This window comes from Lissotriton helveticus, chromosome 2_1, assembly GCF_964261635.1.
Source record: "Lissotriton helveticus chromosome 2_1, aLisHel1.1, whole genome shotgun sequence".
NCBI classification, from domain to species: domain Eukaryota; kingdom Metazoa; phylum Chordata; class Amphibia; order Caudata; family Salamandridae; genus Lissotriton; species Lissotriton helveticus.
The window spans coordinates 190,302,930-190,327,207 of NC_136059.1; the positions used below are offsets into that span (position 1 = coordinate 190,302,930).

At 44.6% G+C, this 24,278-nt stretch overlaps 1 protein-coding gene across 2 annotated transcripts in view; it reads left to right on the top strand.

The window, feature by feature from the left end:
* The first annotated feature begins 717 nt into the window (after positions 1-717).
* Positions 718-24,278, top strand: part of FAM219A (family with sequence similarity 219 member A) — a 518,113-nt gene continuing 494,552 nt past the window's right edge. The window contains exon 1 of one of the 2 annotated variants that reach the window (XM_078674704.1): positions 718-972. In XM_078674704.1, coding sequence (XP_078530830.1) covers positions 913-972 — 60 coding nt within the window. In that variant the 5' untranslated portion in view covers positions 718-912. The remainder of the gene's footprint in view (positions 973-24,278) is intronic. The other variant, XM_078674702.1, reaches the window with a different exon arrangement.

Consider the following 24,278-nt stretch of genomic DNA (forward strand, 5'->3'; position numbering starts at 1 on the left):
CAGGACCCCCAACCCCACGGTCCCGCTACAGCAGGGACTCAAAGCAAATGCCCACAAGGTAAAAGAAAAACAGGCACAATAGGGGTTAAAAACGGGCGCTTAGCATCCCGTTCCACACTCACCTTAGATAGGAGGCCAATTCCAGTGCCCCCCTCGACGAAGACTGCTCGGAAGTGATTCCGCAGAAAAAACAAACAGGTTGTTGATTGGCAGGTCACAGGGTTATATGCCTCAGGGTATGGGTGTGGCCTGGAGGGAAGGGATGGGTTTCAAGTTGCTTGGGAGTTTCTGGTGGGAGGAGCTATGCTCATGTAGTTAGGACTGGGACGGGGAGGGCTGACGAGGAGGTAATGTAACTGGTGCACAAGTAAAGGCTAAAGCGCTCCAATGCCTTTGAATCAAAAACAACAAAAAACATTATTACTCCAGCTATTTTGGGCTTCCAGCTAAGAAGGGTATGCTTCTTCCGCTCTGTGTATGTGATTGGTGGGTGCGGGAGTCCTTCTTTTGTATTCATAGAATGGTATCGGCGTCCTTCTTCTATTTCCATAGTTTTGTTTGGGATTCCTTCTGTCATTGCTTGCCACGGACTACGGGTCCGACTTGCTATGTCCTCCTTTCCTGAGAGCATGGACATAGAAAGGAGCCTCACGTCTTATTCGTGGACCTTATTGCATATTGATTCCACGCTCCTCCCAGTTCATGAATAATTGATGCAGGACCCGGAAGTGTAGTTGTCGAGTCACGGCTTCTGCCGGCAGGAGGAGGAGGCTGAGAACAACAGGGCAGGCGGAGCCGCACCAATCGGAGGAGGCGGAGGCATCCTCGGCGAGCAGCAGCAGCATCCTCAGCATCCTCCCCGCCCGGCCGAGCCTCCCTGCCGCTCCCCGGACAGCCGCCTCCGTCGCAGACATGATGGAGGAGATAGACCGGTTCCAGGTGCCAACGGTGCACGCCGAGATGCAGCCTCTGGTAAGGGTGCGCGTGTGGAGGGGTCTCCCCCAGGCTCATCCCTGGCCCCCCCCGGACGGGCCGTCCCCTGGGGCTTGTGCACCTGTCTTCGGGAGGAGGGGCGGAGGTCTCCTTGCACCCGTTACTTCTAGCGGACACTCACTGCTGCAGAAAGGCAAAGGCGCACGGTGCTTCTGTGTCACGGCGCTTCTGTGTCACGGCTCAAGTATCGGTGGCAGTGATTTTTTTCCATCAACATACACTCCTTTCAGTGACGTAGGGTATTTATAGTGCAGATTTTTCCCTTCCCTGGCCACCTCCAAATGTTTGCACCTATGTCTCTGCGCACACACCCTTTCCTTTCCTTTCGCTTCACTGAACACAACAGCCATCCTCCTGTACAGATCCATGTTATTTTATGCACTGCCCATCGCCCACCTCCAAGGAATCTTTTACACCCTCCCGTTTCCCTCCTGCCTAACCTGTGCCTTTCCATACTCATTGCATATTCTTTATTTTACCATCATCCAGTGTCTCTTCTTCACCCTCGCACTATCTCTTACGTCTTCTCTTCCTGGTCCCTTGCTTTTTCTTCACCTTACCACATGTTTCTTCTGCACTTTCATATTCTTCTTCGCCCCTCCTTTCGGCTTAATCGCTGTGTAATTGCCCAGCCATCTCTGATTCCTGCGCATCTCCTCATTCTTAGTTCCCTTGTAGCCTCACCTCCATTGCACACCTTCCCTATTATGGTAATGTACCTCACCATCCTCATTTCGACCTGCTCTTTGCACATCTCAGCGTGCTTGCATACCTGTCACACTTCCTTGTTATAACTGTTTGCACACCACCGACCCATTCTTATTTTTGCGCCCCAGGCTTCGACCTATCCCTGGATTACCTTCCTCTGTGTACACCTCGAAAAATTATTGCCAACTATTTAATTGACTCCTCCTACAAAGTATGCACCTCCTACACGTTTCACATATCCCTGTTCATATTAATGTATCCGAATATTTGGATCTTGGGCACTGCCATAGCAAGACACTATTATTGGGAACATGTAGGTTATTGGGCCTCCTCATTCATGACGCCATGGCACCCTTGGGTTTTTAGTGCCTTGACACCCTTGGGTATTTGTTTGCGCTTTATAAGTTGGCCATTTATTCATGCATCTATCCATTCACTCTGTCATCTACGTGTTCCATGCAGGTGTCATTTGGTATGTGACGCCTCCTATGATGAATCTACTTGTTCCATTCATATATTCATTTGGTGTGTGACGCCATTTAAGGTACATCTATTTGTTCCATGCAGGTGTTCATTTGTTTTTTCACGCTTTTTATGATGCATCTATTTGTTCCATGCAGGTGTTTATTTGGTGTGTGGCGCCTCTTACTTGTCCAGTTCCTCACATTTTCCCGATTACATTTAACACCTACACTTTTTGACCTTGTTTGTGCCCCATAGTCCATTCGCCATCTCCTCATGTTCCGCACAGAGCTCGCGTTGGTTCAACGTGTCCTACTGTCCTCCTGTTTTGTACCAGGGGTGTTATTTTGACGTGACATTGGTTGCTCTGTGGCCAGGGCATATACATCTGGACTGTTAGTGTGCATTTTAGGCCGTTGGACTCTGGCTCGGATTTCTGCAAGAGCTTGGAGCACCCGGGGGGAGTTGTTGAAAGATGTGGCTTTCTCCACTATAGAAATTGGAACTGTTACTTACACCCATTTTCTCACTAATTTCGATTTTGTGTGTTGGCGTCGCGTCCTGTCCCCACCACTTTTATCTTCATATTTTCTTATATGAATCTTGCTGGTTTAACCCCCTCTAGCTTTGCTGCAGAGCTGGAAGCTATGAGGTGTTTTGTTTTCGTAAACGGGAATTCCTGTTTTGTTGCCCAGTCAGTGAATGATGTAATCTCCACCCCTCCTGCTGTGTGGAGAAATCTGAACCCAGCAAAACCTCCCAGTGAAGGGAGGCCGTAGCTAGAGCACGACACAGCAAGGTCTGCCCGGCTCGATAAAAGCAACGATTGCACATTGTGATTTTATCGCCAAGTGTGGTATTTTAAGTGATCGTTTCATTTACATTTATAAATGACGCAGCTTCATGTAAAGGTTCGTTCGATCGTGCGCTGTTTTATTTTGACGTCCGGAAGAAGCTTTATTGTAGCTGTTTACATTGCTATATCTTTGAAACCAGGCTATTTTGAATGAAATGTAAAACGCACACCACATTCTCCTTTATGCGCACGTGTGTGCAGTGTTGTATATCGGAATGTTTATGTATGTATATGCCAAGCCAGTGATTTTTAAATGTGGCCCAATAATGCTTGTTATTTGATACAAGCGTACTAATAATATTCGTGCATTCACTCGTTTATCATTGCAGTGCAAAGGGTACATTTCAGGTATTTTCTTAGTATAGCCTAAGTGTTGCGCTGTTTATCCAAATGGTTGAGAGATGCGCATCTTAAACCAACTCAGTGCTTCACCTAGCGTGAGTCATGACCCTCACACAATCAGTGTTAAAATAGCTTACGACATTCTGCAAATCTGCATGTATATTCCATAAGTGCGTGTGTGTGTGTATATATGTGTATATTTTTTACACATGCTGTGTTTTCTTTACATTTAGTTATAATGAATAACACTATTCGGTGGTTAGGTCACCCTCATATAATTTACAGAGAGAATTCAGACGGGTCCTGGCAACTCAAACCACACCCCTTTTCAAGAGGTCTTAGCAGAGGCATGAAGCTAGTTCAGTGCCAAGCTGAATAACCTATCATCAGTGCGCTGTATCGCAGCAAGGTTATTATTCTCATTTCTTCTTTGCCTCAGGTCTCAGAAATGATCTCCAGATAATTAATGCTTTGCGATGGCACTGTCCGAGACTGCACGGTATCCATAGTGCGCGCACGTCATTCCCAACATCGGTGAAGTGATTAATTGCCTCAGTGGCGTTGATTTACATTTGATGGATTGGCTCTTGTACAGCACTGGAGAAGGGGGTGCTATGATTGAGCTAACCGTCTTTTGCAATATGTACTGAAATCATCATGGTGCATTTAATAACTATGGTGCATTTTCAGTTTCCGGACATTGAAAGCCTATCAAAAGCAGAATATATGATTCCTGTTTTGTTTCCTGCCTCTGATAGGACTTTACTCATTAGTAATGACGAGGACAAAGGATGTAGAGGTAATGGGTAGCTAAAGTATGTCGCAGCAGTCTGATCCAGGCCACGTTTTCTGGCTAACCACTCACAATGTAAATATTTCCATTATGATGTATCTTATCTGTAGATCCGTAAAATCAATAATGAATTTATTTATTTTATTTTATTTTGAAGGTTTTATATAGCGCGAACAAGATCTTTGCAGATAAGAGCGCTTTATAGAGGCAGGTGGAAGGGTAGGGGAACAGGGAGCATAGTAAGGATGTAGATCATCAAGTTCATGTACAAAGCCACAATAATACAAATAGTACAGGTATGAGGTAGCATGGCCTAGTTGGGACTTGGGTCATCCAAAACAATGTAAATAAAACAGAAATAGAGGAAAATACATATATGTGGGATCAGGACTATGAGCATTTTAGTCTAATACAAGTCAAAACACCCGTGCATAGGAATATATAGGCTATATAATAATATAATACTGGCAATACTGATCGACGCTTTGTAAATCAAACGTAGTTGTTCAAGTGTATTTAGCCATAAGGATATTTTTGACTTCTTTCTTGAAAAGAAGGGAGGAGGAGATGAGCCTGGTTTCCGGAGGAAGTGCGTTCCAGATCCTAGGCGCCATTCCTGAGAAGGAGCGTTTGTACGTTTTTTCCTTCCGGAATCTTCTCGGTTTCAGCAGAAGATTGTTTGTACCTCTGGTAGTTCTGGACCCGCCGGAAATTGTCAACTTATGTGTGAGGTAGCTGGGTGATTTCAGGTGTATAGCCTTGTGCGTCATGCAGGCAATTTTCAGCTGAATTCTGGCTTCAAGAGGTAGCCAGTTCAAGTATTTAAAGTCAGGGGAGATATGCGAATGTTTTTCCCACCATCTTCTGGACTAGCTTTGGACATCCTGTAGTGATATTTTTTCAATGTGATGGTATTTAACGTAAACATTTATCTACATTGAATGATTTATAGGGTCAGAGAAGTAATCTGAATCTGCTGCACTCATTTTAAGGTTTTGACTGGCTGTGGAAGGGTGGGAGAACATATTAAATGTCCTACTTTTGGATGAGTGATTGTGTAAATGATTTTAATCTTATCTGAAGTCCTCTGGCCGTGTGCGCTCATCTCTTGTAGGCCACATAAAACCTTTGCTTTTGCTCTAGACACATTCTGTAAAAACCTGCCTCTTCTGCGTGAGTTTGCTAAATTAGAGATGTGAGTTAAGAGCGAGCACTCAGTCTTAAGGCACCCAAATAATCTATATTTGAGTAAGGGTTGGTGACTCCTGGTATTTTCAAGAGTAGCATCAATCTTGTTGTATCACAACAAAACGATGTTGAGATGTTTCAAAGTTGAGAGATTACCTGTTATGTGTAAATGCCAAGGGTGCAGTCTTTTGTGTAGTGGAAATTAATAGAAACCTAAATTCATTGTGAACCAAAACACCGTACAAATGCTGTGTGATACTCCTGAGTGTTAGAGGATGCCCTCAGCTATTTTATGTGAGAAGTAAAATTAGCATTGTCGGGAGCAAGTACCTTTCTGGGTGAGTGGGCTAAGACAGAGTTATTCCTCGATTTAGCTGGCATGTTATGGAGGGCTGATATAATTAGGCGTGGCCTGTTTTTGGCAGTTTGAAGTTGACATGTTTTCAAAAACAACAGTTATGTTATTTAAGTTGGTACAATTGCACTAGAAAAAGTCCAGGGGTAAGCTAATAAAATGGCACAGTGAGTTAAACGTTCACTGCTGGCCTTCCTGTATGACCTGAAGACCAAAAGTTCAAATTCCAGAAAGGTCTTTTCAACTTCTCATCCTTCAGAAAACAATCATTTGAGTACTTCTAAGTTGGTTAATAGTAACATCTGTTTATTGTAATGCTTAGGTTTTACATTGCTTATACCATATCTGTATAAGTAAAGTATTTGTGAATTATCGAGGAGTGCAGCAAATGCGTGTCAAGTCCTTTTTTGACAAAGGAAAGCTATGACAACCTGCGCTTGTTGCACCATTTCATGTCTGCCTTGTGATTCCCCATGCTCCCGCCTACTCTCCGTCTAGAAGTCTGTTTGGATTTGTTCCTGTGCTACTGATATTTCCAAGCACCAAGATGTTATGGCCAGTGAATGTTCAGAGAGCTGAGCCGTTTTAAGACGAGGGCAAAGTGGGCAGTTTACCACGGGCCTAAAGAAAGGGGAGGGTCCTGGGAAAGTGATCGAGGCAGACAGAAGTCCTGATGTACATAAAAATGCTTTTTAATTTTGCAGCTTGGCATACCTGTTTAAGAGAAGCTTAGTGCGAAGGATCTGTATTCCCTACATTAACCCTCACACCCTCTGGTAGTCGAGGCAATTAAGTAAAAATATCTTTTCCTCTCTTGTTTTGTTCCTTGCTTCACATCACCACTAAGGTCTCACCCTCTCTATCCTACATACCACTCTCATTATTTAATATCTCAATCTACTTCACCATTCTTTCGCTGCCTCACCTTTACACCTACTCATCCATCTATCTCTCTCTCCCTCTCTCTCTCTCATTTTCCATCACTATCTCACTTTTTTCTTGACTCCTTTTTCTTTACCTCTATAGCCATGATTTCTTTAAATCCTTACCTTATCGCTCCCTGAAGCTCTGCTTCTATTTCCACCCTCAATCTCTAACTCCCTTTTCTCTCTACCTTTTTCTTCACCTTTTTCATCTGTCTATGCCATACAATTCACTATTCCTACCTCAATCCCTCTCTCCCTTTATCTCTGTATCAACATACCCTACCTTTCTGTCTCTCTCACATCTGTCTTTCTACTTCACCTCCTTTTCTTTCTGGATTTTCTACATTCTTCTCCCCACTATCTCCTCTTCTTTCTATACCATCTCTGATTTTTTTGCACCTCTTTCTACCATAGAACTCTCTCTGTACCTGGCATCTCTCTTTACTTCTCTCACATCTTTTCCTACCGTAAATTTTTCTCTCTCACCCTTCAGTGCACCCCGTCCTCTTATGTTTATGTTCTCCTCATTTCATTCTCCCTTTCTCTAAATGACTCTAAAAATTAACCTATCTCCCTCTCTCTCCTACCATGCATCTCTCCTATTGCTGTACATCACCTCTATCTCTGCCTTGCTTGTCCACATTTCAAAGTTACCGCAATACTGTTTTCTTTACCTCTCTGTCTTTCTCCTGCCCACTCCCATTATCCTACTCAGCAGTCACAGCGGTGACTGCTTAGGCATAGAAATGGAGGGGAAGGACAGGGCATTAGAAGAGAAATAAGTAGAAAATTATCAGATTTCAACTGCTAGAAAGAAACAAATTCACAGCATTGTTTGATTTCACTGTTACAGTAAGAATGGAGGGTTTATTTTTGATTACTAATATCCCAAAATTAAAGGTAGAATTTCAAGTCCTTTGTGAACATGTCCTATTTAATAGTATGTACTTGTTCATAATCATCGCCCAAGTCACCATTTATGGTCCTACATGGCTTGTGGGAAAACTTCCACTTAAAATAGCGTTATTATTCAAAACGATGAAGACCCAGCTGTAAAGAATGGCTTTATCACTGATTGAAAATAAATATAAATAACAACTAAAAGAGAGTAAGGAATACGGGCAACGTCCGTCTCCCGGAAAGATGCTGAATAAACAACAGAGTGGACGTACCCAATGAGAGATCCGGAACCAGGCAAAAATGGCTTGCTGTGATTTACAGGAATGTTGGAAAACCTTTTGTTTTTTAAAAGAACCCTCACCCACCGACCTAGTTGGTGGCATGCTTCATCATAGGGTTCCCAGCTGGGCTTGCAAATGCAACCCAGCTGTGCTGCGATGCCTGAACTACAGCGGAGCGGGTTTTGTTTGGGAATGGTGAAGTGAAAAAAGTCAGTGCAGATTAAAAGTACCTCCAGAGTATCCAATTGTTACAAAAAATGTATTCCTGAATCTCTGGGGTGCGTTTAGAAGCTAAAGTTGGGATACGTACGAAGATAAAAAGGATCTTCTGTTATCCCAGTAGCTGGTCTACATGTTTCAGCCTCAACAAAATAGTACTGAGGCTTTCGTCAGGGCTAAATCAAAAAGTGCAGAACAAGTGAGCACACACACTAAGGTGTGCTATAGTGCAGTTTCCACACCGTACTTACAGTTATCACTGGGAAAAATAATAGAAGCTACATAAATTAAGTTGGATCCCGCGCAGGAACGCCGTAAGTATGTGAGTGAGTGCATCCTTGATGAATGTTTGACTACAGGAGCCTCCCCCTGCCGGGATCCGCAAAGCTACTTAATTTATGTAGCGTCTATTACTTTTCTCAGTGATAACCGTAAGTACGGTGTGGTTACTGCACTATAGCACACCTTAGCGTGTGTGCTCACTTGTTCTGCACTTTTTGATTTGGTTCTGATGAAAGCCTCAGTACTATTTTGTTGAGGCTGAAACATGTAGACCAGTTACTGGGATAACAGAAGAACATTTTTATCTTCACATGTATCCCAACTTTTCAAACGCACTTCAGAGATTGAGGAATACATTTTTTTAAACAATTGGATACTCTGGAGGTACTTTTAATCGGCACTCACTTTTTTCACTTCACCATTCCCAAACAAAACCCACTCCGCTGTAGTTCAGGAGTCGCAGTACAGCTGGGTTGCATTCGGCAGCCCAGCTGGCAACCCTATGATGAAGAATGCCACCAATTAGGTTGGTGGGTGAGGGTTCTTTAAAAAAAACAAAAGTTTTTCCAACATTCCTGTAAGTCACAGCAAGCCATATCCCCCCAGTTCTGGATCTCTCATTGGGTGCGTCAACTTTGTTGTTTATTCTTTATCACTGATTGTTCAAGTTTTCTTTTGGTATTATTTGATTTGTAGTTGTCAGGGTGCTTGAGAGTTTTTTTTTGTGTGCCACATCTCTAAAAAGTCAAAAACGATGTAATATTCCTTTGTATCACAAAGACTGAATTAGCTGAAAATGAGTAATAAATTAAAAGTTGTACCGAAGAGGGGCCCTATAATATATCTTGCCAAAACCCCTAAAAATCCTTATGATAGCACTGCCTGAAAAAAATCCCTATCTGATAGTTGAAGGTGGTTATTTTCCCCTCATATCATCCCATTGGCAAACTGACGGCTGGTAGCCGCTGGTTCAAGAGTTAGGGACACAGGCCTCTTGACTTTTAACCGTTCCCGGGTAAAATGTGTTCAGTCTCCATTACCGAGTCCTCTCCGGTTCAGTGACTTTACTATGTTCTCTATGTGTAAGTACTGCTTGTGTTGGGCGGCTAGGAGGCCATCGAATGCATACATACTGCTCCGGGGATTGCTGCATAAAAAGGTGCTTCATTTTCAAGTAGTATTTCTTCAGTGCTGACTGACGACCTGTATGCTGCTGTCATTGAACTTTAGAAGTCGTATAGATGTATGGTGGGGTGAGGAATACACAGTCACATACTGCAAGGCCAAGGACCTCTACATGACAAGCTCACCAGGGTTTCCCGGTGTTATGTGGGGCACAGGCTAGCATGGAGAACACTTACCCATGGTGGCTGTCTGACCTCATCCTAGGATACATAACCAGGTTATGCTTCCTCCAGTCCTGTTACTGCAGGATTCAGACAAAAAAGGAGCTTAGAGGGTAAAGCTAGTCATAGGTCGCCCCCCACTCAATATGCAACTAGTACAGAAAAGACCTAGACTATGTAGGCACTTATACATTTATCTTTTTTTGGGGTATACCATTTATTGCATTATCATTGCAAAAACGTACTCCCCTTCCATTAGTTATCGGGGTAGTTGGTATATCCTAGGATTGTGCCTCTTTTAAACAATCGCCCAGTTCCCAATAAATAAAATTTCAGTTGTTGGACAACACATAACACACACACTTTAGTGTCAAACTGTGATGTGCAAAAATGAAAAAAACTGTGTGAGAGCAAGATGGCACCTCACAGGCATACCACCAATGGGAACCTGGCAGGTACTCACCAGGATAGCCCTGTTCTCATCATTGGCACCATCGAGCTAGAGAGGAAAAGTGTCCAGAAAACACAAAAGGAAGGGTTTTGTGAAAAGATGCAGTGAAAACAGACCAGGAGATGACCAATAAAGTGTCAAACAACATATAAAAACACACACTCCAACACAGATATGCAATTTTATTCTGTCTCTTGTGTTGGGTATGGAGGTTAAAAAAGGGAAGTAGTCATGGTTACCAACTATCCAACCAATACTACTTTACTTGCCGACATGTTTCATTGCCAACGGGATTTATGGCAATTTCTTCAGGGCGTCATGTATATTAAGGCCACTGCATATGGACAGATTAGTCTTCACAACCTCATTCGGCCATCAGTACTCGTACCAGCCGAGAGGTTGGAGTTCTCATAAAATGTAACCGCAAAAGTCGATTATTCTTCCTTCCCCTCCAATTTTCGGATCGGTGGAAGGTGTCGGGCGGAGTATCAGCCCATCCATTTTATTTATTGGGAACTGGGCGATTGTTTAAAAGAGGCACAATCCTAGGATATACCAACTACCCCGATAACTAATGGAAGGGGAGTACGTTTTTGCAATGATAATGCAATAAATGGTGTACCCCAAAAAAAGATAAATTTATAAGTGCCTACATAGTCTAGTTCTTTTCTGTACTAGTTCCGTTACTGCAGGAGCCAGGAAGAAACCCTGCTAGTATGCCATTTGCCTGAATTTGGAGAGAATTAGAATTTTAAAGAAAGTCTGTCTTTTGTTTGGTGCTGGCTTTTGCCTTACGCCCTATTGAACCATTTACCTATTCGTTCTGATGGGCTGTCTAGAGGCTATTTTAAGCAGTGCGCCACATTAAACATGGATATTCACTAAAGTATTATGGTCACAGACCTGTATTGAGAAACACGGTCCATGTGTCTTGGTTTGTACAGACTGCCTTCTCTCTCTTGCTCTCACCTCTTTGAGACTGAATGAGATGGATAGCATTTTTGACTTGTATTTGAAGGATCCTCTGAACAGGATAGTTTTATTTGCTAGTCGCTGTGATAAACAACGGTAAAGCCTGCCTCCTTATGCTCCTGTTAGTAGGTTTGTTAGTAATCTATTTCTCAGAAATAGGTTTTGGAGTTTGGGTGATTGTATCCACCTTTGCTTGGCATGGTAAATATTACTCCTTGATATTTTACATTGGGTTCTCTACTGAAGGTTATTATATAATGAGTTGGTTTTCTTACTTTGTATTGCAGTAGGTATTCATGTGATGTGTTGAGTCCCTATATAACGTATCTGCTGGAGAGTGTTGTTCTGTGGTCAGATACGTGGGCTGGCTAAAGATCTTGCACGTTTTGTGCAAGAGGGATGAAAACTAATGCTGTCCCTAAGTGTCTGGCTGTGGGATTCCCCCAGCATGTAGAATGAATGTAGAAGTTAATTGTACGATGGAATGTTTACAGGATGGTTGAGTAAATGGCAAAGTGTACATTGTTAAAATCTATATGTATTGGTATACTTTTATAGCGCGTGTCTGTCACCCAACGGGTATCCTGGCGCTTTGACTAAAAGGAGCCTGCTTCGCAACGTGCTGATCAAAAGAAACTAATGTATCCCAGCCTTGGGAAAAAGATGGGTTTTTAAGTTTTTCTTGAAAGAATTGAGGTCATTCGTGCTTCTCAATCCCAATGGAAGAGCATTCCATAGCCTAGCTGCCGTAAAGCTGAAAGATCGGCCACCCAGTCGTGATCTCAATACTTTAGGCACCACAGCCAGGTAGGCAGAAGCCGAGCGAAGGGATCTGGTCGGAGTATACCAATGGAACATGTTCTGTAGTGGGATTGGGCCTTGTCCGTGAAGGGCCCTAAATACAATACATAACGATTTAAAATCAATCCGCTGAAGGACCGGTAACCAGTGGAGGTCCCTTAGTGCCTGGGATGAGGAGTCGAAACGGCGACGGTCTAGCGCTAATTTGGCTGCAAGATTTTGCACCCGTTGCAGTTTTCCTGTCAAGGTAGCTGGTGCTCCGAGGAAAAGGGCATTGCAGTAGTCCAAACGACTTACAATAATGCTTCTCACCACCTCTGGTCTACTGTCCAAGGGAAGCATCGGGAGGACCTTCCTCAGCATTCGTAGTAATCCCATGCAGTTACTCACAGTTTTACTAACAGCTGCGTCCAATTGGAGATTAGACCCAAACATCACTCCCAGATTACGGACCGAAATAGCTGACACAGACGTGCTCTGGAAGGAAGGCGGCCAAAAGTCCGGCGGAAGAGGTCTAGGGACACGATCAGTAGTGCAGTGTAAGACTTCTGTCTTAGAGCTGTTAAACTGCAGCGAATTCTGATTCAACCAGTCGGCAGTTGCGAGCATACATCGGTGGAAGATGTCCAGCGTCACTGCTTCCTTGCCCTCAAGCGAGAAGACAAGTTGAGTGTCATCCGCATAATTCGTCACCGCTATGCCAAAAGATCTAATTAGCGCAACTAATGGCCGCAGATATAAGTTAAAGAGGATAGGGCTGATGGCCGACCCTTGTGGGACCCCTTGCTCCACTTTCCTGATGTCAGATTTGAAAGGAGGCAGTGACACTACCTGATGACGATTTTCAAGGTATGATGTCAGCCACTGCAGAGCAAGGCCTGTCACCCCCACTTCCTCTAACCTTTTGATCAGAATTTCGTGGTTGACTGTGTCGAACGCGGCCGACATGTCGAGCAGCACTAAAAAGGCAGCTCTACCATGGTCGGCTCGCGTCCTAAGATCGTCTAACACAGTCACCAGCGCTGATTCGGTCCCGTGAGCCGGTCTAAAGCCGAATTGAACCTCATCTAGACAGGACCCGGTCTCCAGATACTTCGACAGATGTTTTGTAACCCATTTTTCCAGAATTTTTATTGGAAACGGGAGCAAAGAAATAGGTCGATAGTTGGCTGGGCACACCGGATCCAAGGTAGCCTTTTTAAGAAGAGGGGAAACCACGGCCAATTTCCAACAGTCTGGAACCCGTGCTGAAACCAGGGACTGTTCACAGATGGCAGACAGCGGGGGAAAAAGCTCTTCCCGGAACAGCTTCCAGTATTTATGTGGAAGCGGGTCCAGAGGGGATCCCGACGCCACACTGTGAGCCAAGGAAATGAATTCCTCAAAGGTGGGAGATGGAAAGCAGTCCAACTTGGCAACGCTAGGGGTTATTTCTGTAGTAGACTCAAGGTGCAGTTCATTGCCTTCTAGAGGATTACCGCTAGATGTAACGCCAAGATTGTTTAAAATGGCTGCGATTTTATCCTCAAAGGCCTGCGCCAATGAGTTACACAGAGACTGGGATGCGGGAATAGCATTGGCCGTGGTGGCAGGGCATGACAGATCCTTCACGATTTTAAACAAAGTCTGTGATTTGTTTACTGCCACCCGCAAAGACTCTTCCAAAAACCTAGCCTTCGCCCTTTTAATCTGTGCTTTGTAGATGGACATGGCCTGTTTGTAAAGAACCCGGTCGAGGTCCGAATAGTTCTTTCTCCAGATGCGCTCGGCCCGCTTACATTGGAGTTTAAGTTGGAACAGCTCCTCGGAAAACCACGGCATGGCCGGAATCGGCCTGTTTCTGATTTTCCGTAAAGGGGCCAAGGAATCTAATGAGGACACAATCCGTTGACTCAGTCTTTCGTAGCTCAAGTCTACGTTTTCCTCAAGAGTGAAACCCCCAGAAAGTAATAGAGGTAGAGGAGACTGATTCAGGAGTTTAGACCATTGTCTGCTGCGTTTGACCCCCGCTAGGTTCCTATTTTTCCCCCGCCCCGCCTTGGGCGTAAGGGAGAAGGACACAAGCGCATGATCTGTCCAGCATTGTGGCAAGATGTTCCGAACGGTTAAGTACTCTGGATCAGCGAAAACTAGATCCAGTATATGGCCCTTTACATGGGTGGGAGTGAGAACTAACTGCTGTAGCTGAATACTCAGGCAGGTCTGGGTTAGATCTGTGAGCGCCGTCTCTCCAGAGCCACCTGCCCAGAGATTAAAATCTCCCAATACCATTAACCTTGAATGTGAGGTGGATAAATCAAGGATAAGCTCAATCAGCCCAGCCACAGCTGCAATAGGGCTAGATGGAGGTCTATAGCAGAGCAGACCCGTAAATAGAGCGCCCCCCTGATCATTCAGGGAAAAGGCTAATAGTTCACACCCAGGAATAGTCTTGATGTCAATCAGGGATAGGTCTATTGATTCTCTGAAAATCAAACCCAGTCCTCCTCCTCTAGCACCAATCCGAGGGATGTGCCTGATTTTATATCCGGAGGGGCAGGCCAATCCCAGCTCCACTACACAGTCCGAGCTTGTCCATGTCTCTGTCATGAGTAGAATATCTAACTCATGGCAGTCGATCATGAAGACAATATCCCCGTGATGCAAACACAGCGATCTCACATTTAAGAGACCACATCTATACGAGTCCGTCTGCTTCTCCGCAGCCGCTGCTCGTCCTCTTAACGGGGGAATGATGTTAATGCCTAAGAGTTCATCTCGGGTATAAATTATGGTCCCCTGAGATGGTAGTCCAGGGAGACCGGCCCCCGGCGCGTCCGTTGCGCGAACGGGCGCAAACGGGCTTACCTCTGGCGCACCTCCGGCGCCCCTACGGCGCACCCGCTGCGCGCCGTCGCTGCGCGCTTGTCCAGCAGCCATCTTAAGAAGGCCCAGGCCAATAGGTCACGTGGGTCCTGGCAGGGCGAGTGGCTCTCCCTCACCCAAGATGGCGCTCCGTGAGGAGAATCCTTCCCCCAAACCAAAATGGCGCTCAGAAACCGGCGCGATGAGTTTGCAGTGCCCCCGAGTCCCTTCTACCCCACAAAGTGTGGGTGTGCAGAGGTTAAATGCGGGTGAGATCTCCCTAATATTCCCTCTAAGCGGCGCAGGCAAAGAAAAAGCAAACAGAGCAGGCGCTCGACGCAAAACAATATAATGGTTTTAAAAGTAATTAAAATACAGGTAGAGCGTTTGCACGCAGCGCGAGTGCAGGAGGCTGGTAGTCTGCCTAAACGAGGTAGGAGGACCTACTTTTATTACCTCCTCCTCCAATGCGTGGGTCCTGGCAGGGCGAGTGGCTCTCCCTCACCCAAGATGGCGCTCCGTGAGGAGAATCCTTCCCCCAAACCAAAATGGCGCTCAGAAACCGGCGCGATGAGTTTGCAGTGCCCCCGAGTCCCTTCTACCCCACAAAGTGTGGGTGTGCAGAGGTTAAATGCGGGTGAGATCTCCCTAATATTCCCTCTAAGCGGCGCAGGCAAAGAAAAAGCAAACAGAGCAGGCGCTCGACGCAAAACAATATAATGGTTTTAAAAGTAATTAAAATACAGGTAGAGCGTTTGCACGCAGCGCGAGTGCAGGAGGCTGGTGCACTACTTGCTGGATTCAGCTGCTTCATGACCATCCTGGTCTTCACTCCGAAAACCCGGCAGTGGATGCTTAGAAAGCTCTCCATATCAGGAAAGCTGGGCAAGTACACCAGACATTTCTTAGGATGGCAATCTGGGACTTTAATCCTACAAGTACACGGATATAGTCAATTGGTTTATACATAGGACTTCTAGGCCAACCAAATCACAGAAGAAGGTTTTTGGATTAGGAATTGACCAGCTAAAGGTGGGAATCTGTAAGTGGTGCAGCAAATCATGGAAGCATATCCCAGACTGTGCCACACATGGTTCAAAGCCAGGCTGCAGAAAGTTAAAAGCGGCAAGCATGCAGCTGCATCCTTAACCAGAGCTTACAGGTGCACAAACTGGGCATTGCCTCACGGTCTCACAGGAATAGCTGCTGAGGCCTCATCCAAACCTGTAGGAAAACTCCTGTGGTGCAGGTTCTACGTAGAGCATTAGTACCACACCTGCATGGCATTTTGCACATGGGGGTATCTTGTAGATCACAATTCAGCATGAATGAACGCTTTTACATAAAGTCACAGTAACAAAGGTGAACAGCAGGGACTGCATGATCTACAGGACTTATAGTCTCACGCAATAGTGTACTGAGATGAACTGGAATCCTTAGGATATTCATTTGACTCACCAGGGCTTAATTTATCACCTAATGTAGTCCCCTACACTCTATATTCGCCCGCCCACTTCTTACTTTGTTTTCTTTTTAATTATGAAAAGTTGTTTCTAATCCTGCATTTTATATATATATATATATATATATATATATATATATATATATATATATATATATATATATATATATATAATTTCATATGCTCATGTTGCTAGAGCTCTCTGTTGCTGACTGCCGTTAACTTCCTTTAGCTCTCACTGTGCACAACTCTGGGATCCCCCCCATCAGCTCCCCAGAAATGCTTGAATTCTTGCCGTTAGGTGCTAATGTGAAAGGAATATTAACACACTAAAATACCACATGTTTCAGAACACAAAATGCAGCATTTAAGGGCTCGTTTAAACACAAGACAAAAGTGGTCCCCAGACGGTGCTGGGGGACCATTTTCTTGTTTTATAGCAGGTTGTTGGCAGTATTATTTCTATAGATTTTTTAGTTACCAAAATCCTAAGAATAAAAAAGCAAATAACCGAAAAACGGCTCAGAATCCTGACATTATTTTTAACTTTGTCCTAAACTTCCAAAGATGGATCCGTCACAGAGCAGGTCCACACCTTCTGGGCATATCGAGAAGGCCTGGCTTAGTCAAACATTCACAAAATACATAGTAGCCTGGAAGATGCTTGGAGAGCAGAAGGATAGTTACAAAGTTCAGCGATGGAGGCGATTTGTGATGCATGAGACAAAACAGTAGAAGTGATGATGAAGAGATTCCCCAGAATCACAATCATTGGCAACGTACTGAAGCCAGGATTAGAAAACGAGTCTTTTGGTTTCAATGTCAGTAGCTTAGCCATTCAGCCACATCCTCACCCTCCAACAAACAGTTGCAGTACAGATGCTTTAGTGATCGATAGTGGTACGTCTGCCTCAGTAACACAAGCACAACTTCTGTGGAACGTAGAAAGACACAAGCGTTGGACAATGTGTCTCTTTGAGATGTTCGTGTCAAAAACTTGTGGACAGGATATCTCGACAATGTATTGGTTGTACATACATAATAAGACCTTGATCTTACCATGAATTAATGGAGCATAACTTCTCAGGAGTTTGTACATATTAAACCCCCAGGATATTCTAGTTCCCTAATTTGTCAGTATTTTACCTATTCGTAATAATAAAGCTCAGTAGTGCCACTTCCCAACACCGATGTATCATCTTTCCAACAAAAAAACAAAACAGAACCGATACTTTATGCACAAATACGTGAACTGTGGCACAGCAAACAGAAATACATCAAACAATCCAGCACTTCATAAGTATAAATTGGATAAATTCTGATTGGCACAGACCTTTGCCGATTAAAGAGCACTCTGATGTGGCCAGCTGATGGTGGTGTATGTTTTAAAACAGGTATTTAATAGTATCATCTTTTTATTATCACTTATAAAATGAAACAAATCGGTATTATTTTGTGGTATAAAGTCAAACAAGTTATTATGACTAGGTGTAGGCATACTGGTTTAGTGCCACAGAGCTTCTTCACAAACAGACTCTTTTTATCGCCAGCCAGTTGTTGCTCTGAGAGCCATATTTGAGAAACATATTCCGTGTTTAACTGAAGATTCAATACTAGGATAATACATGCCAAAGCCACTTCGTACCTCTAGAAAACATACCTTGCATCTTAAGAAATCTTAATGAAAGCAGCTCTGCTGCTTAGTCAGTTCTTTCAGGTCCTGTTTCCTGCCTCAAGTAGCCTGCAGCAGCCTCTAGGCAAGGCATGGCATTGTATAAAATAACTTTCATGTAACAAATGTACAGCAAAGGCTTTTAAGGGTTAGTGTGACCTCCGCCTCTGACCACAATAACTCTTTTAGCCTTAGGGCTATGTGATTAACCGTGATTTTCTCGTAGAAGAACTGAGCATCTGAAATTTTCAATCTTTCAAAAGCGGCCAGTAAAGAATGATTTGGAAAATCGAAGTGAGAACTACAATTTTAAAGCTGGAACCTGAGCTTGCACAGAATGTCCACATTTTGAGGCTATAAGGTTTTTCACAGTGCAGCGAGAGCTAATAAGAATCTTCTTATATTTAAAAATGTTTAAATATTGTCCTATTCATATCTATAAGACAACGGCAATGTGTTCAAATACAGTGTGGGGAATGGTACGGTAGTCAAGGGAACGTGAGTGCTGGATTACCCAGTGGCATGCTGACTTCTGGATGAAAAGCTATGGAGTTTGGCAGAGACAGCCTAAAATCAAGAAAAAAAGTATAGAGGAACTCTGCACAAACAAAAACCACACACAACATGTAGAGTGGAATCCAACAAAGTTAACCGGTAGCTCTTCCAAGGCTGTCTTACCCCTGAGAAAGTCTTCTTTCTTCTGGTGTGGGTGGTGCAGGCTAGAGTGTACAGAGCTTGTGTCCCTTCACCTCCCGTCTCTGGCAAAGTGTATTGAGGTGTTTGTGAGGTCATTCAGTCTTGGAAAGCTATCTCTATCCTAGGTATGGAGACATAAAATAGCCAGATTAGAGACACTCTTGCCAGTTTAATGGTGTAGATTCAGGAGCATGTTGAAAACCTTGGGTGTTTTTAAAGCTTTCCTTGTGGGCTGTATAGAACAGCCCTGAGAGTGGCAACAGATTTCTGCTATCTCAGTGTTGCTGGAGATGGTCCAAGGCAAGAAAAACTCCTCCTGCGGTCCGTCCTCTGCAACAAGCAATTATAAAGGGTTCTGTTCAGAAGCGAGTCCAGCATTTTAAATACCTTAGGATTCACATCCCAGAGGGGTGAACTGGGATGTTCCTGCTTCACCTTCCGCTGCGAGAAGCAGCCCGAAGAGCAGCACTAATCCCTCTTCCCTCCTGTTGGGCTACAGGGCAGATACTGCAGCTCCCTGAGGACTGTGGTCGGCACAAGGTGTGCAGAGCTGTACTTGCCTCCTCTCCAGTGTGCAGGAGACCATGAAGGGAGCATCTGTTCCCGTACCAAAGGGACCGTCCCTGCCAGGTACCGAAACCTTCCAGCATTCACTCAGGTGTGTGGAGAAGTTGGGATACTTCATGTTTCTTCTTAGCTGTGAGGACTAAAGGAGACAACCTACCATAGAGCTGTTGATTTCCTCCTGTGAAGCCTTTGTGTGGACTCCACATTGAAGTGATCAACTTCGATACAATGACCTGTGTTTAGTGCCTAGCGCTATGAAGTGGTCCTTGTTAAGAACAATAGTAAAACAAAATTGTAAAATAATTCAAATAAAAAGATAAATCCATTGATTTCCAGTGTTTAATAAAGTTAGTGCTTCATGAGAGACAGGATGCAGTGTCATGGTTTTTAAGTATGGACCAAATTAAATTGACACCTCAGACCATGCAGGCATTTGAAATGATGATTCTCTTCACAACCTGTTCTGATACCTGTAAGTTGCTAAAAAGTTTAATCGTGATTGCCATGGTTTGGCGATCTTGTGCAGACGTAGCGGGCCTCTTTTTAGAGCGACTGATCTGTTTCTTCTCACCACTCTTAACACCTTAGGAGCTTCGTAAATAAACCTCCCCAGTGCTGCGCTGTCCATTATCCAGTGCTGAACTGGACGTCCAGCGGTCGCACGCAGCACTGGGGAGGTAGTGCCCGTGACGACCGTTGGCCGACGGCAGCACTTAAAGGGTTAAAACGACACATCATGCTTATCTAATTTAAACTCCAACTTGTCTGTTACACTTTTGATTGAGCCAAATTTGGGCCTTGCCTTACTACCCAAGTTCGGCTATGCTGGTCTTTTATTTGCCTACAAAAAGTTGTCCAGGGGACGAATTACATCAAAATTATACTTACAATGTAGTCATGCTGTAAAGACCACAGACTCCGATTCTAAGTATGGATTTTTATTATAAGGCCAAAAATAATTGGATATACACACACCACAAAATCAGCGAATATAGGTACAGGAAAATCAATACAGAGCCATATCTAGGCATATAATTGATTCGGCAAAAGAGATACAAAACAATAAACTCCAAGATTCAATCAATAACTTGTAAAGCGCGCTACATACCCATGAGGGTCTCAAGGCGCTGGGGGGAGGGGGTGCTGCTACTGATCGAAGAGCCAGGTCTTGAGGAATCTTCTGAAGGTGAGCAGGTCTTGGGTCTGCTGTAGGTGGGTAGGGAGGGTGTTCCAGGTCCTGGCAGTGAGGAAGGAGAAGGATCAGGATCTGCCGCCGGAAGTTGCACGAATGATGCGGGGGACAGCGGCGAGGGCGAGGCCGGCGGAGCGGAGCTGGCGGCTGGGGGTGTAGAAGTTGAGTCTGCTGTTCAGGGAGGCTGGTCCGGTGTTGTGGAGTGCTTTGCATGCCTGGGTGAGGAGCTTGAAGGTTATCTTCTTGACGATGGGGAGCCAGTGAAGGTCTTTCAGATGGGGGGGTGATGTGGCTGTGGCGAGGGACGTTGAGGATCAGTCAGGCGGGGGCGTTTTGGATGCGTTGTAGTCGTCTCATGAGTTTGGCCGGGATTCCTGCATAGAGTGCATTGCCGTAGTCCAGCCTGCTGCTGTCAAGGGCCTGTGTCACCGATTTTCTTGTTTCGGCAGGGATCCACTTGTAGATCCTGCGGAGCATGCGGAGGGTGTTGTAGCAGGAGGAGGAGACGGCGTTGATGTGTTTAGACATGTAGAGGGAGGAGTCGAGAATAATTCCTAGGTTGCGAGAGTGGTCGGTAGGTGTCGGTGCTGCTCCCAGCGTAGTCGGCCACCAGGAGTTGTCCCAGGCTGAGGGGGTCGGTCCGAGGATGAGGACCTCCGTCTTGTCCGAGTTCAGCTTCAGTCGGCTGTTCCCATCCATTCAGCGACGGCCTTCATTCCTTCGTGGAGGTTGGTTTTGGCTGTGTGTACACATTAGTACACAACCCAAAATAAAGGTGGAATCCAAATCCCTTTTCATTAGGAAAGAAAGTATGAAATATCTTTCCCTACACTAGTCTCATGAATGATGGTTCTTGTGGGTTCCCATATCTTAGTTCTCAAAGGTGTCAGCACGTGTAGACTTCCTTAGAAGTACTCATGTTAAATAGGTCAAAATAGCTTAAAGCTCTGGAGCTCACTCTCAAGATGCTCCTTCTCCTCTGAAAATCTAGAAGTCTAATTTTCTGTCCCAGGGCACAATACAAAAAGGATAAATTCAACCCCCTCCTAAATGTATCATGTGACAATTATGTCACTTTCAGCCCTCCGTAACTGTCCGCGACTTCTTTAATTAAATCTTTTGCTTCTTTGTGACCTTGGAGTGTAGATAGGCCAGGCACAAAATATATCCTCCCTTCTTGCTTCTCAGACTGTTCAAAGGCATTCCAGTTTTCTCCTTCAACTGAAATAATGAGGATACATTCCTTCCACCTACAATGGGATGAGAGCATCCTCTTCTGGCACAATCAAAGATGCATTAAATTTCTTCAGTAGCTGAAGAACCGAAACTGTAAACAGATTCTAACTTTGGGCCTAGACTCCAGACAACTTTAACACACACGATTACATTAATATGATTATAATGTCTTTCTGCACCGGTGTATACAACATTAATGGTGTCTTCTAATATATGACAATTCTATGTAAAACACACATTACATCTCTTGTCTAACGTGTTAAATAAATGCCTTTAATAAACATAATACATTGTGATACTGAAAACAAATGCGGGTGCGTGCAAATCATGAGTATAATGCACCTCTATTCTTTAGAGTGCTGTTGCGCTCTATCACATTCATCCTGACTGTGCATCCAGGACATTGTGAGAGGAGATATTAATTATAGACATTGGTAGTGAACATAGGCTGCACCTTTGTCAGTTATACTGGGTCTCACTTGTGTGGGCAACATTTGATTGATGCCAGCAAAATCCAGCAAATGCCTGATTTTTGCATTAAACGAAATGTGAAAAATGTTGCAGTTACATGATTTCATGAGCATGTGTCTTACAAGGGCGAAACTAGTTTGTACAGAAAATGTTCTGCTGAGAGACATTTCTGCTCAAACTAATCTCCAACATATACCTCAAGACTTTTTTCTAAAGTTACATACTCAGTTAAAAAATTCACACTTTAGTGTTTTATAGAGCGCAAACTTGACCCGTTAGGGTATCAGAGCACTTTACACAGTCAAAGAGTCATACAAGAGGCATGATATCACAAGAGTATACTGTACATTAGGGAGGGGGGGTGCTGAATACAAGAGGGAAGAGAGTGTACAAGGATAGTCAATATTACAGTTGCTGAATACAGGCCCCCGGTTTCTTGGTGGGGTGAGGTCAAAGGAGGAAGGCAATAGTCTCCGAGGTGGTTGTGAGATGGGGTTTAGCTGAGGAATTTACCAATGAGGAAGGATTTAGCCTCCTTTTTGAAGCGTGCCAGAGAGGGGATTCTTCTGATGGCGGGTGGGAAGGAGTTCCATATTCTTGGTGCAGCCCCAGTGAACGCTCGATTGTAGTTTTTTTTCCCCCCCGAAAGCGTGCAGGCTGGAGTAGGAGGGCACTGGCCGATCGCGAGTTTCTGCTTCCTCCGGATATCACAAGTTTCTGTGTAAGATACGCAGGGGAGTTTGAGTGTAGAGCTTTGTGCGTGATGCATGCCAGCTTGAGTTGATTTCTGGCCTCCAGAGGAAGCCAGTTCAACGCTTTCAGATGAGGAGTGTTGTGATCAAATTTCCTTGTGCCGGTAAGTAGTTTGGCGGCTGCATTGAGGCAGGCTTTTAGGGGTGCTAGGGAGATCTTGGGTAAACCAGAGAGGGTGGAACAGTCATATTCCAGCCTAGAGATGACTAGTGCATGGACTGCAAGTTTTAGGTCGGGAGCGTCAAGAAAGGGTTTCAGTTTCCATAGGTAGTTCAGGTGGAATCTGGCAGATTTAGCCATTGAGTTGATGTGGTCTCGCATGTTTAGGTTTTAATCCAAGGTTATTTCCAGAGATTTGGCCAAGTCCACAATGGTCGGGGGACAGTTTAAGGCTGTGATGGCTTTAATCCATGTCTGGATCTCCGAGTTGCTTTTTTGGCGGGGAAATTAGAAGTCACTCAGTTTTCTTTGCATTGAGTTTGAGTTGGTTGGAGGAGAGCCATTGGACGGTCCGCTTCAGGGCCTCATTCAGGGAGAGAATCTCCTTGAGAGACGAGATTTTTATGTAGATCTGAGTGTCGTCGACGTACATATGGTATGAGATATTTGCGGTGCGAAGGACTTCGGTAAGGGGTTCTAAATAAAGGTTGAAAAGGGTGGGGGACAACGTTGATCCTTGAGGGACTCCAACCGTGACCAAGGAGGGAGCGGACAGGTTACCGTTGATTAGGAATCTCTGAGATCAGTTTTGGAGGAAGGATCTAAATCAGTCAAGGACAGTGCTATCTAATCCTATCCTAAGTTTGAGTCGTTCAAGTAGCTTCCCATGGTTGACCGTGTCGAAGGCCGAGGATAGATCTAGGAGGATTAGGAGACAGGTTTTGCCTTGGTTAAGGGCTTGTAGGGCATCACCGACGATGTGGAGGATGGTGGTTTCAGTGCTATGTTCGGGTCGGAAAGCTGATTGGCAGTCATCGAGTAGGTGGAAGTTGTTGATATGGTGACTTAGCTGCAGTTGCACACACTTCTCCAGCACTTTAGCTGAGAGAGGAATGTTGGAAATCGGTCTGAAATTTTCTGGGGAGGCTGGATCCAGCAATGGCTTTTTCAAAATGGGAAGGACTTGGCCCGCTTTCAGAGAGTCTGGGATTGATCCCTACCGTAGAGAGGCGTTAATTATTGCTGTCCAGCTAGGAGTAATGGATTAGGCGGCGGTCGCAAGACAGTTAGAAGGGAGCGGGTCGTTGAAATGGTTTTTCAGTTTTAAGATGGAAAGGATTTTGGCGACAGAGTCTTCGTCGTAGAGTGAGAAGTCGGTCCAGTGTGCTTGATTCTTAGGTGAGGACTGTATAGGCAGGGGGGGAGGATGCGTAAGGTCAGGGGTCGGTAGAGAGAGTGAGGCAGAACTAAGTTCGTTACCTAAGGTTTTGATTTTGTTTGCGAAAAACGAGGAGAATTCCTCGAATGAGATGAGAGACTTGGGGTTTTCTTTCGATGTTTTGTCCAATTT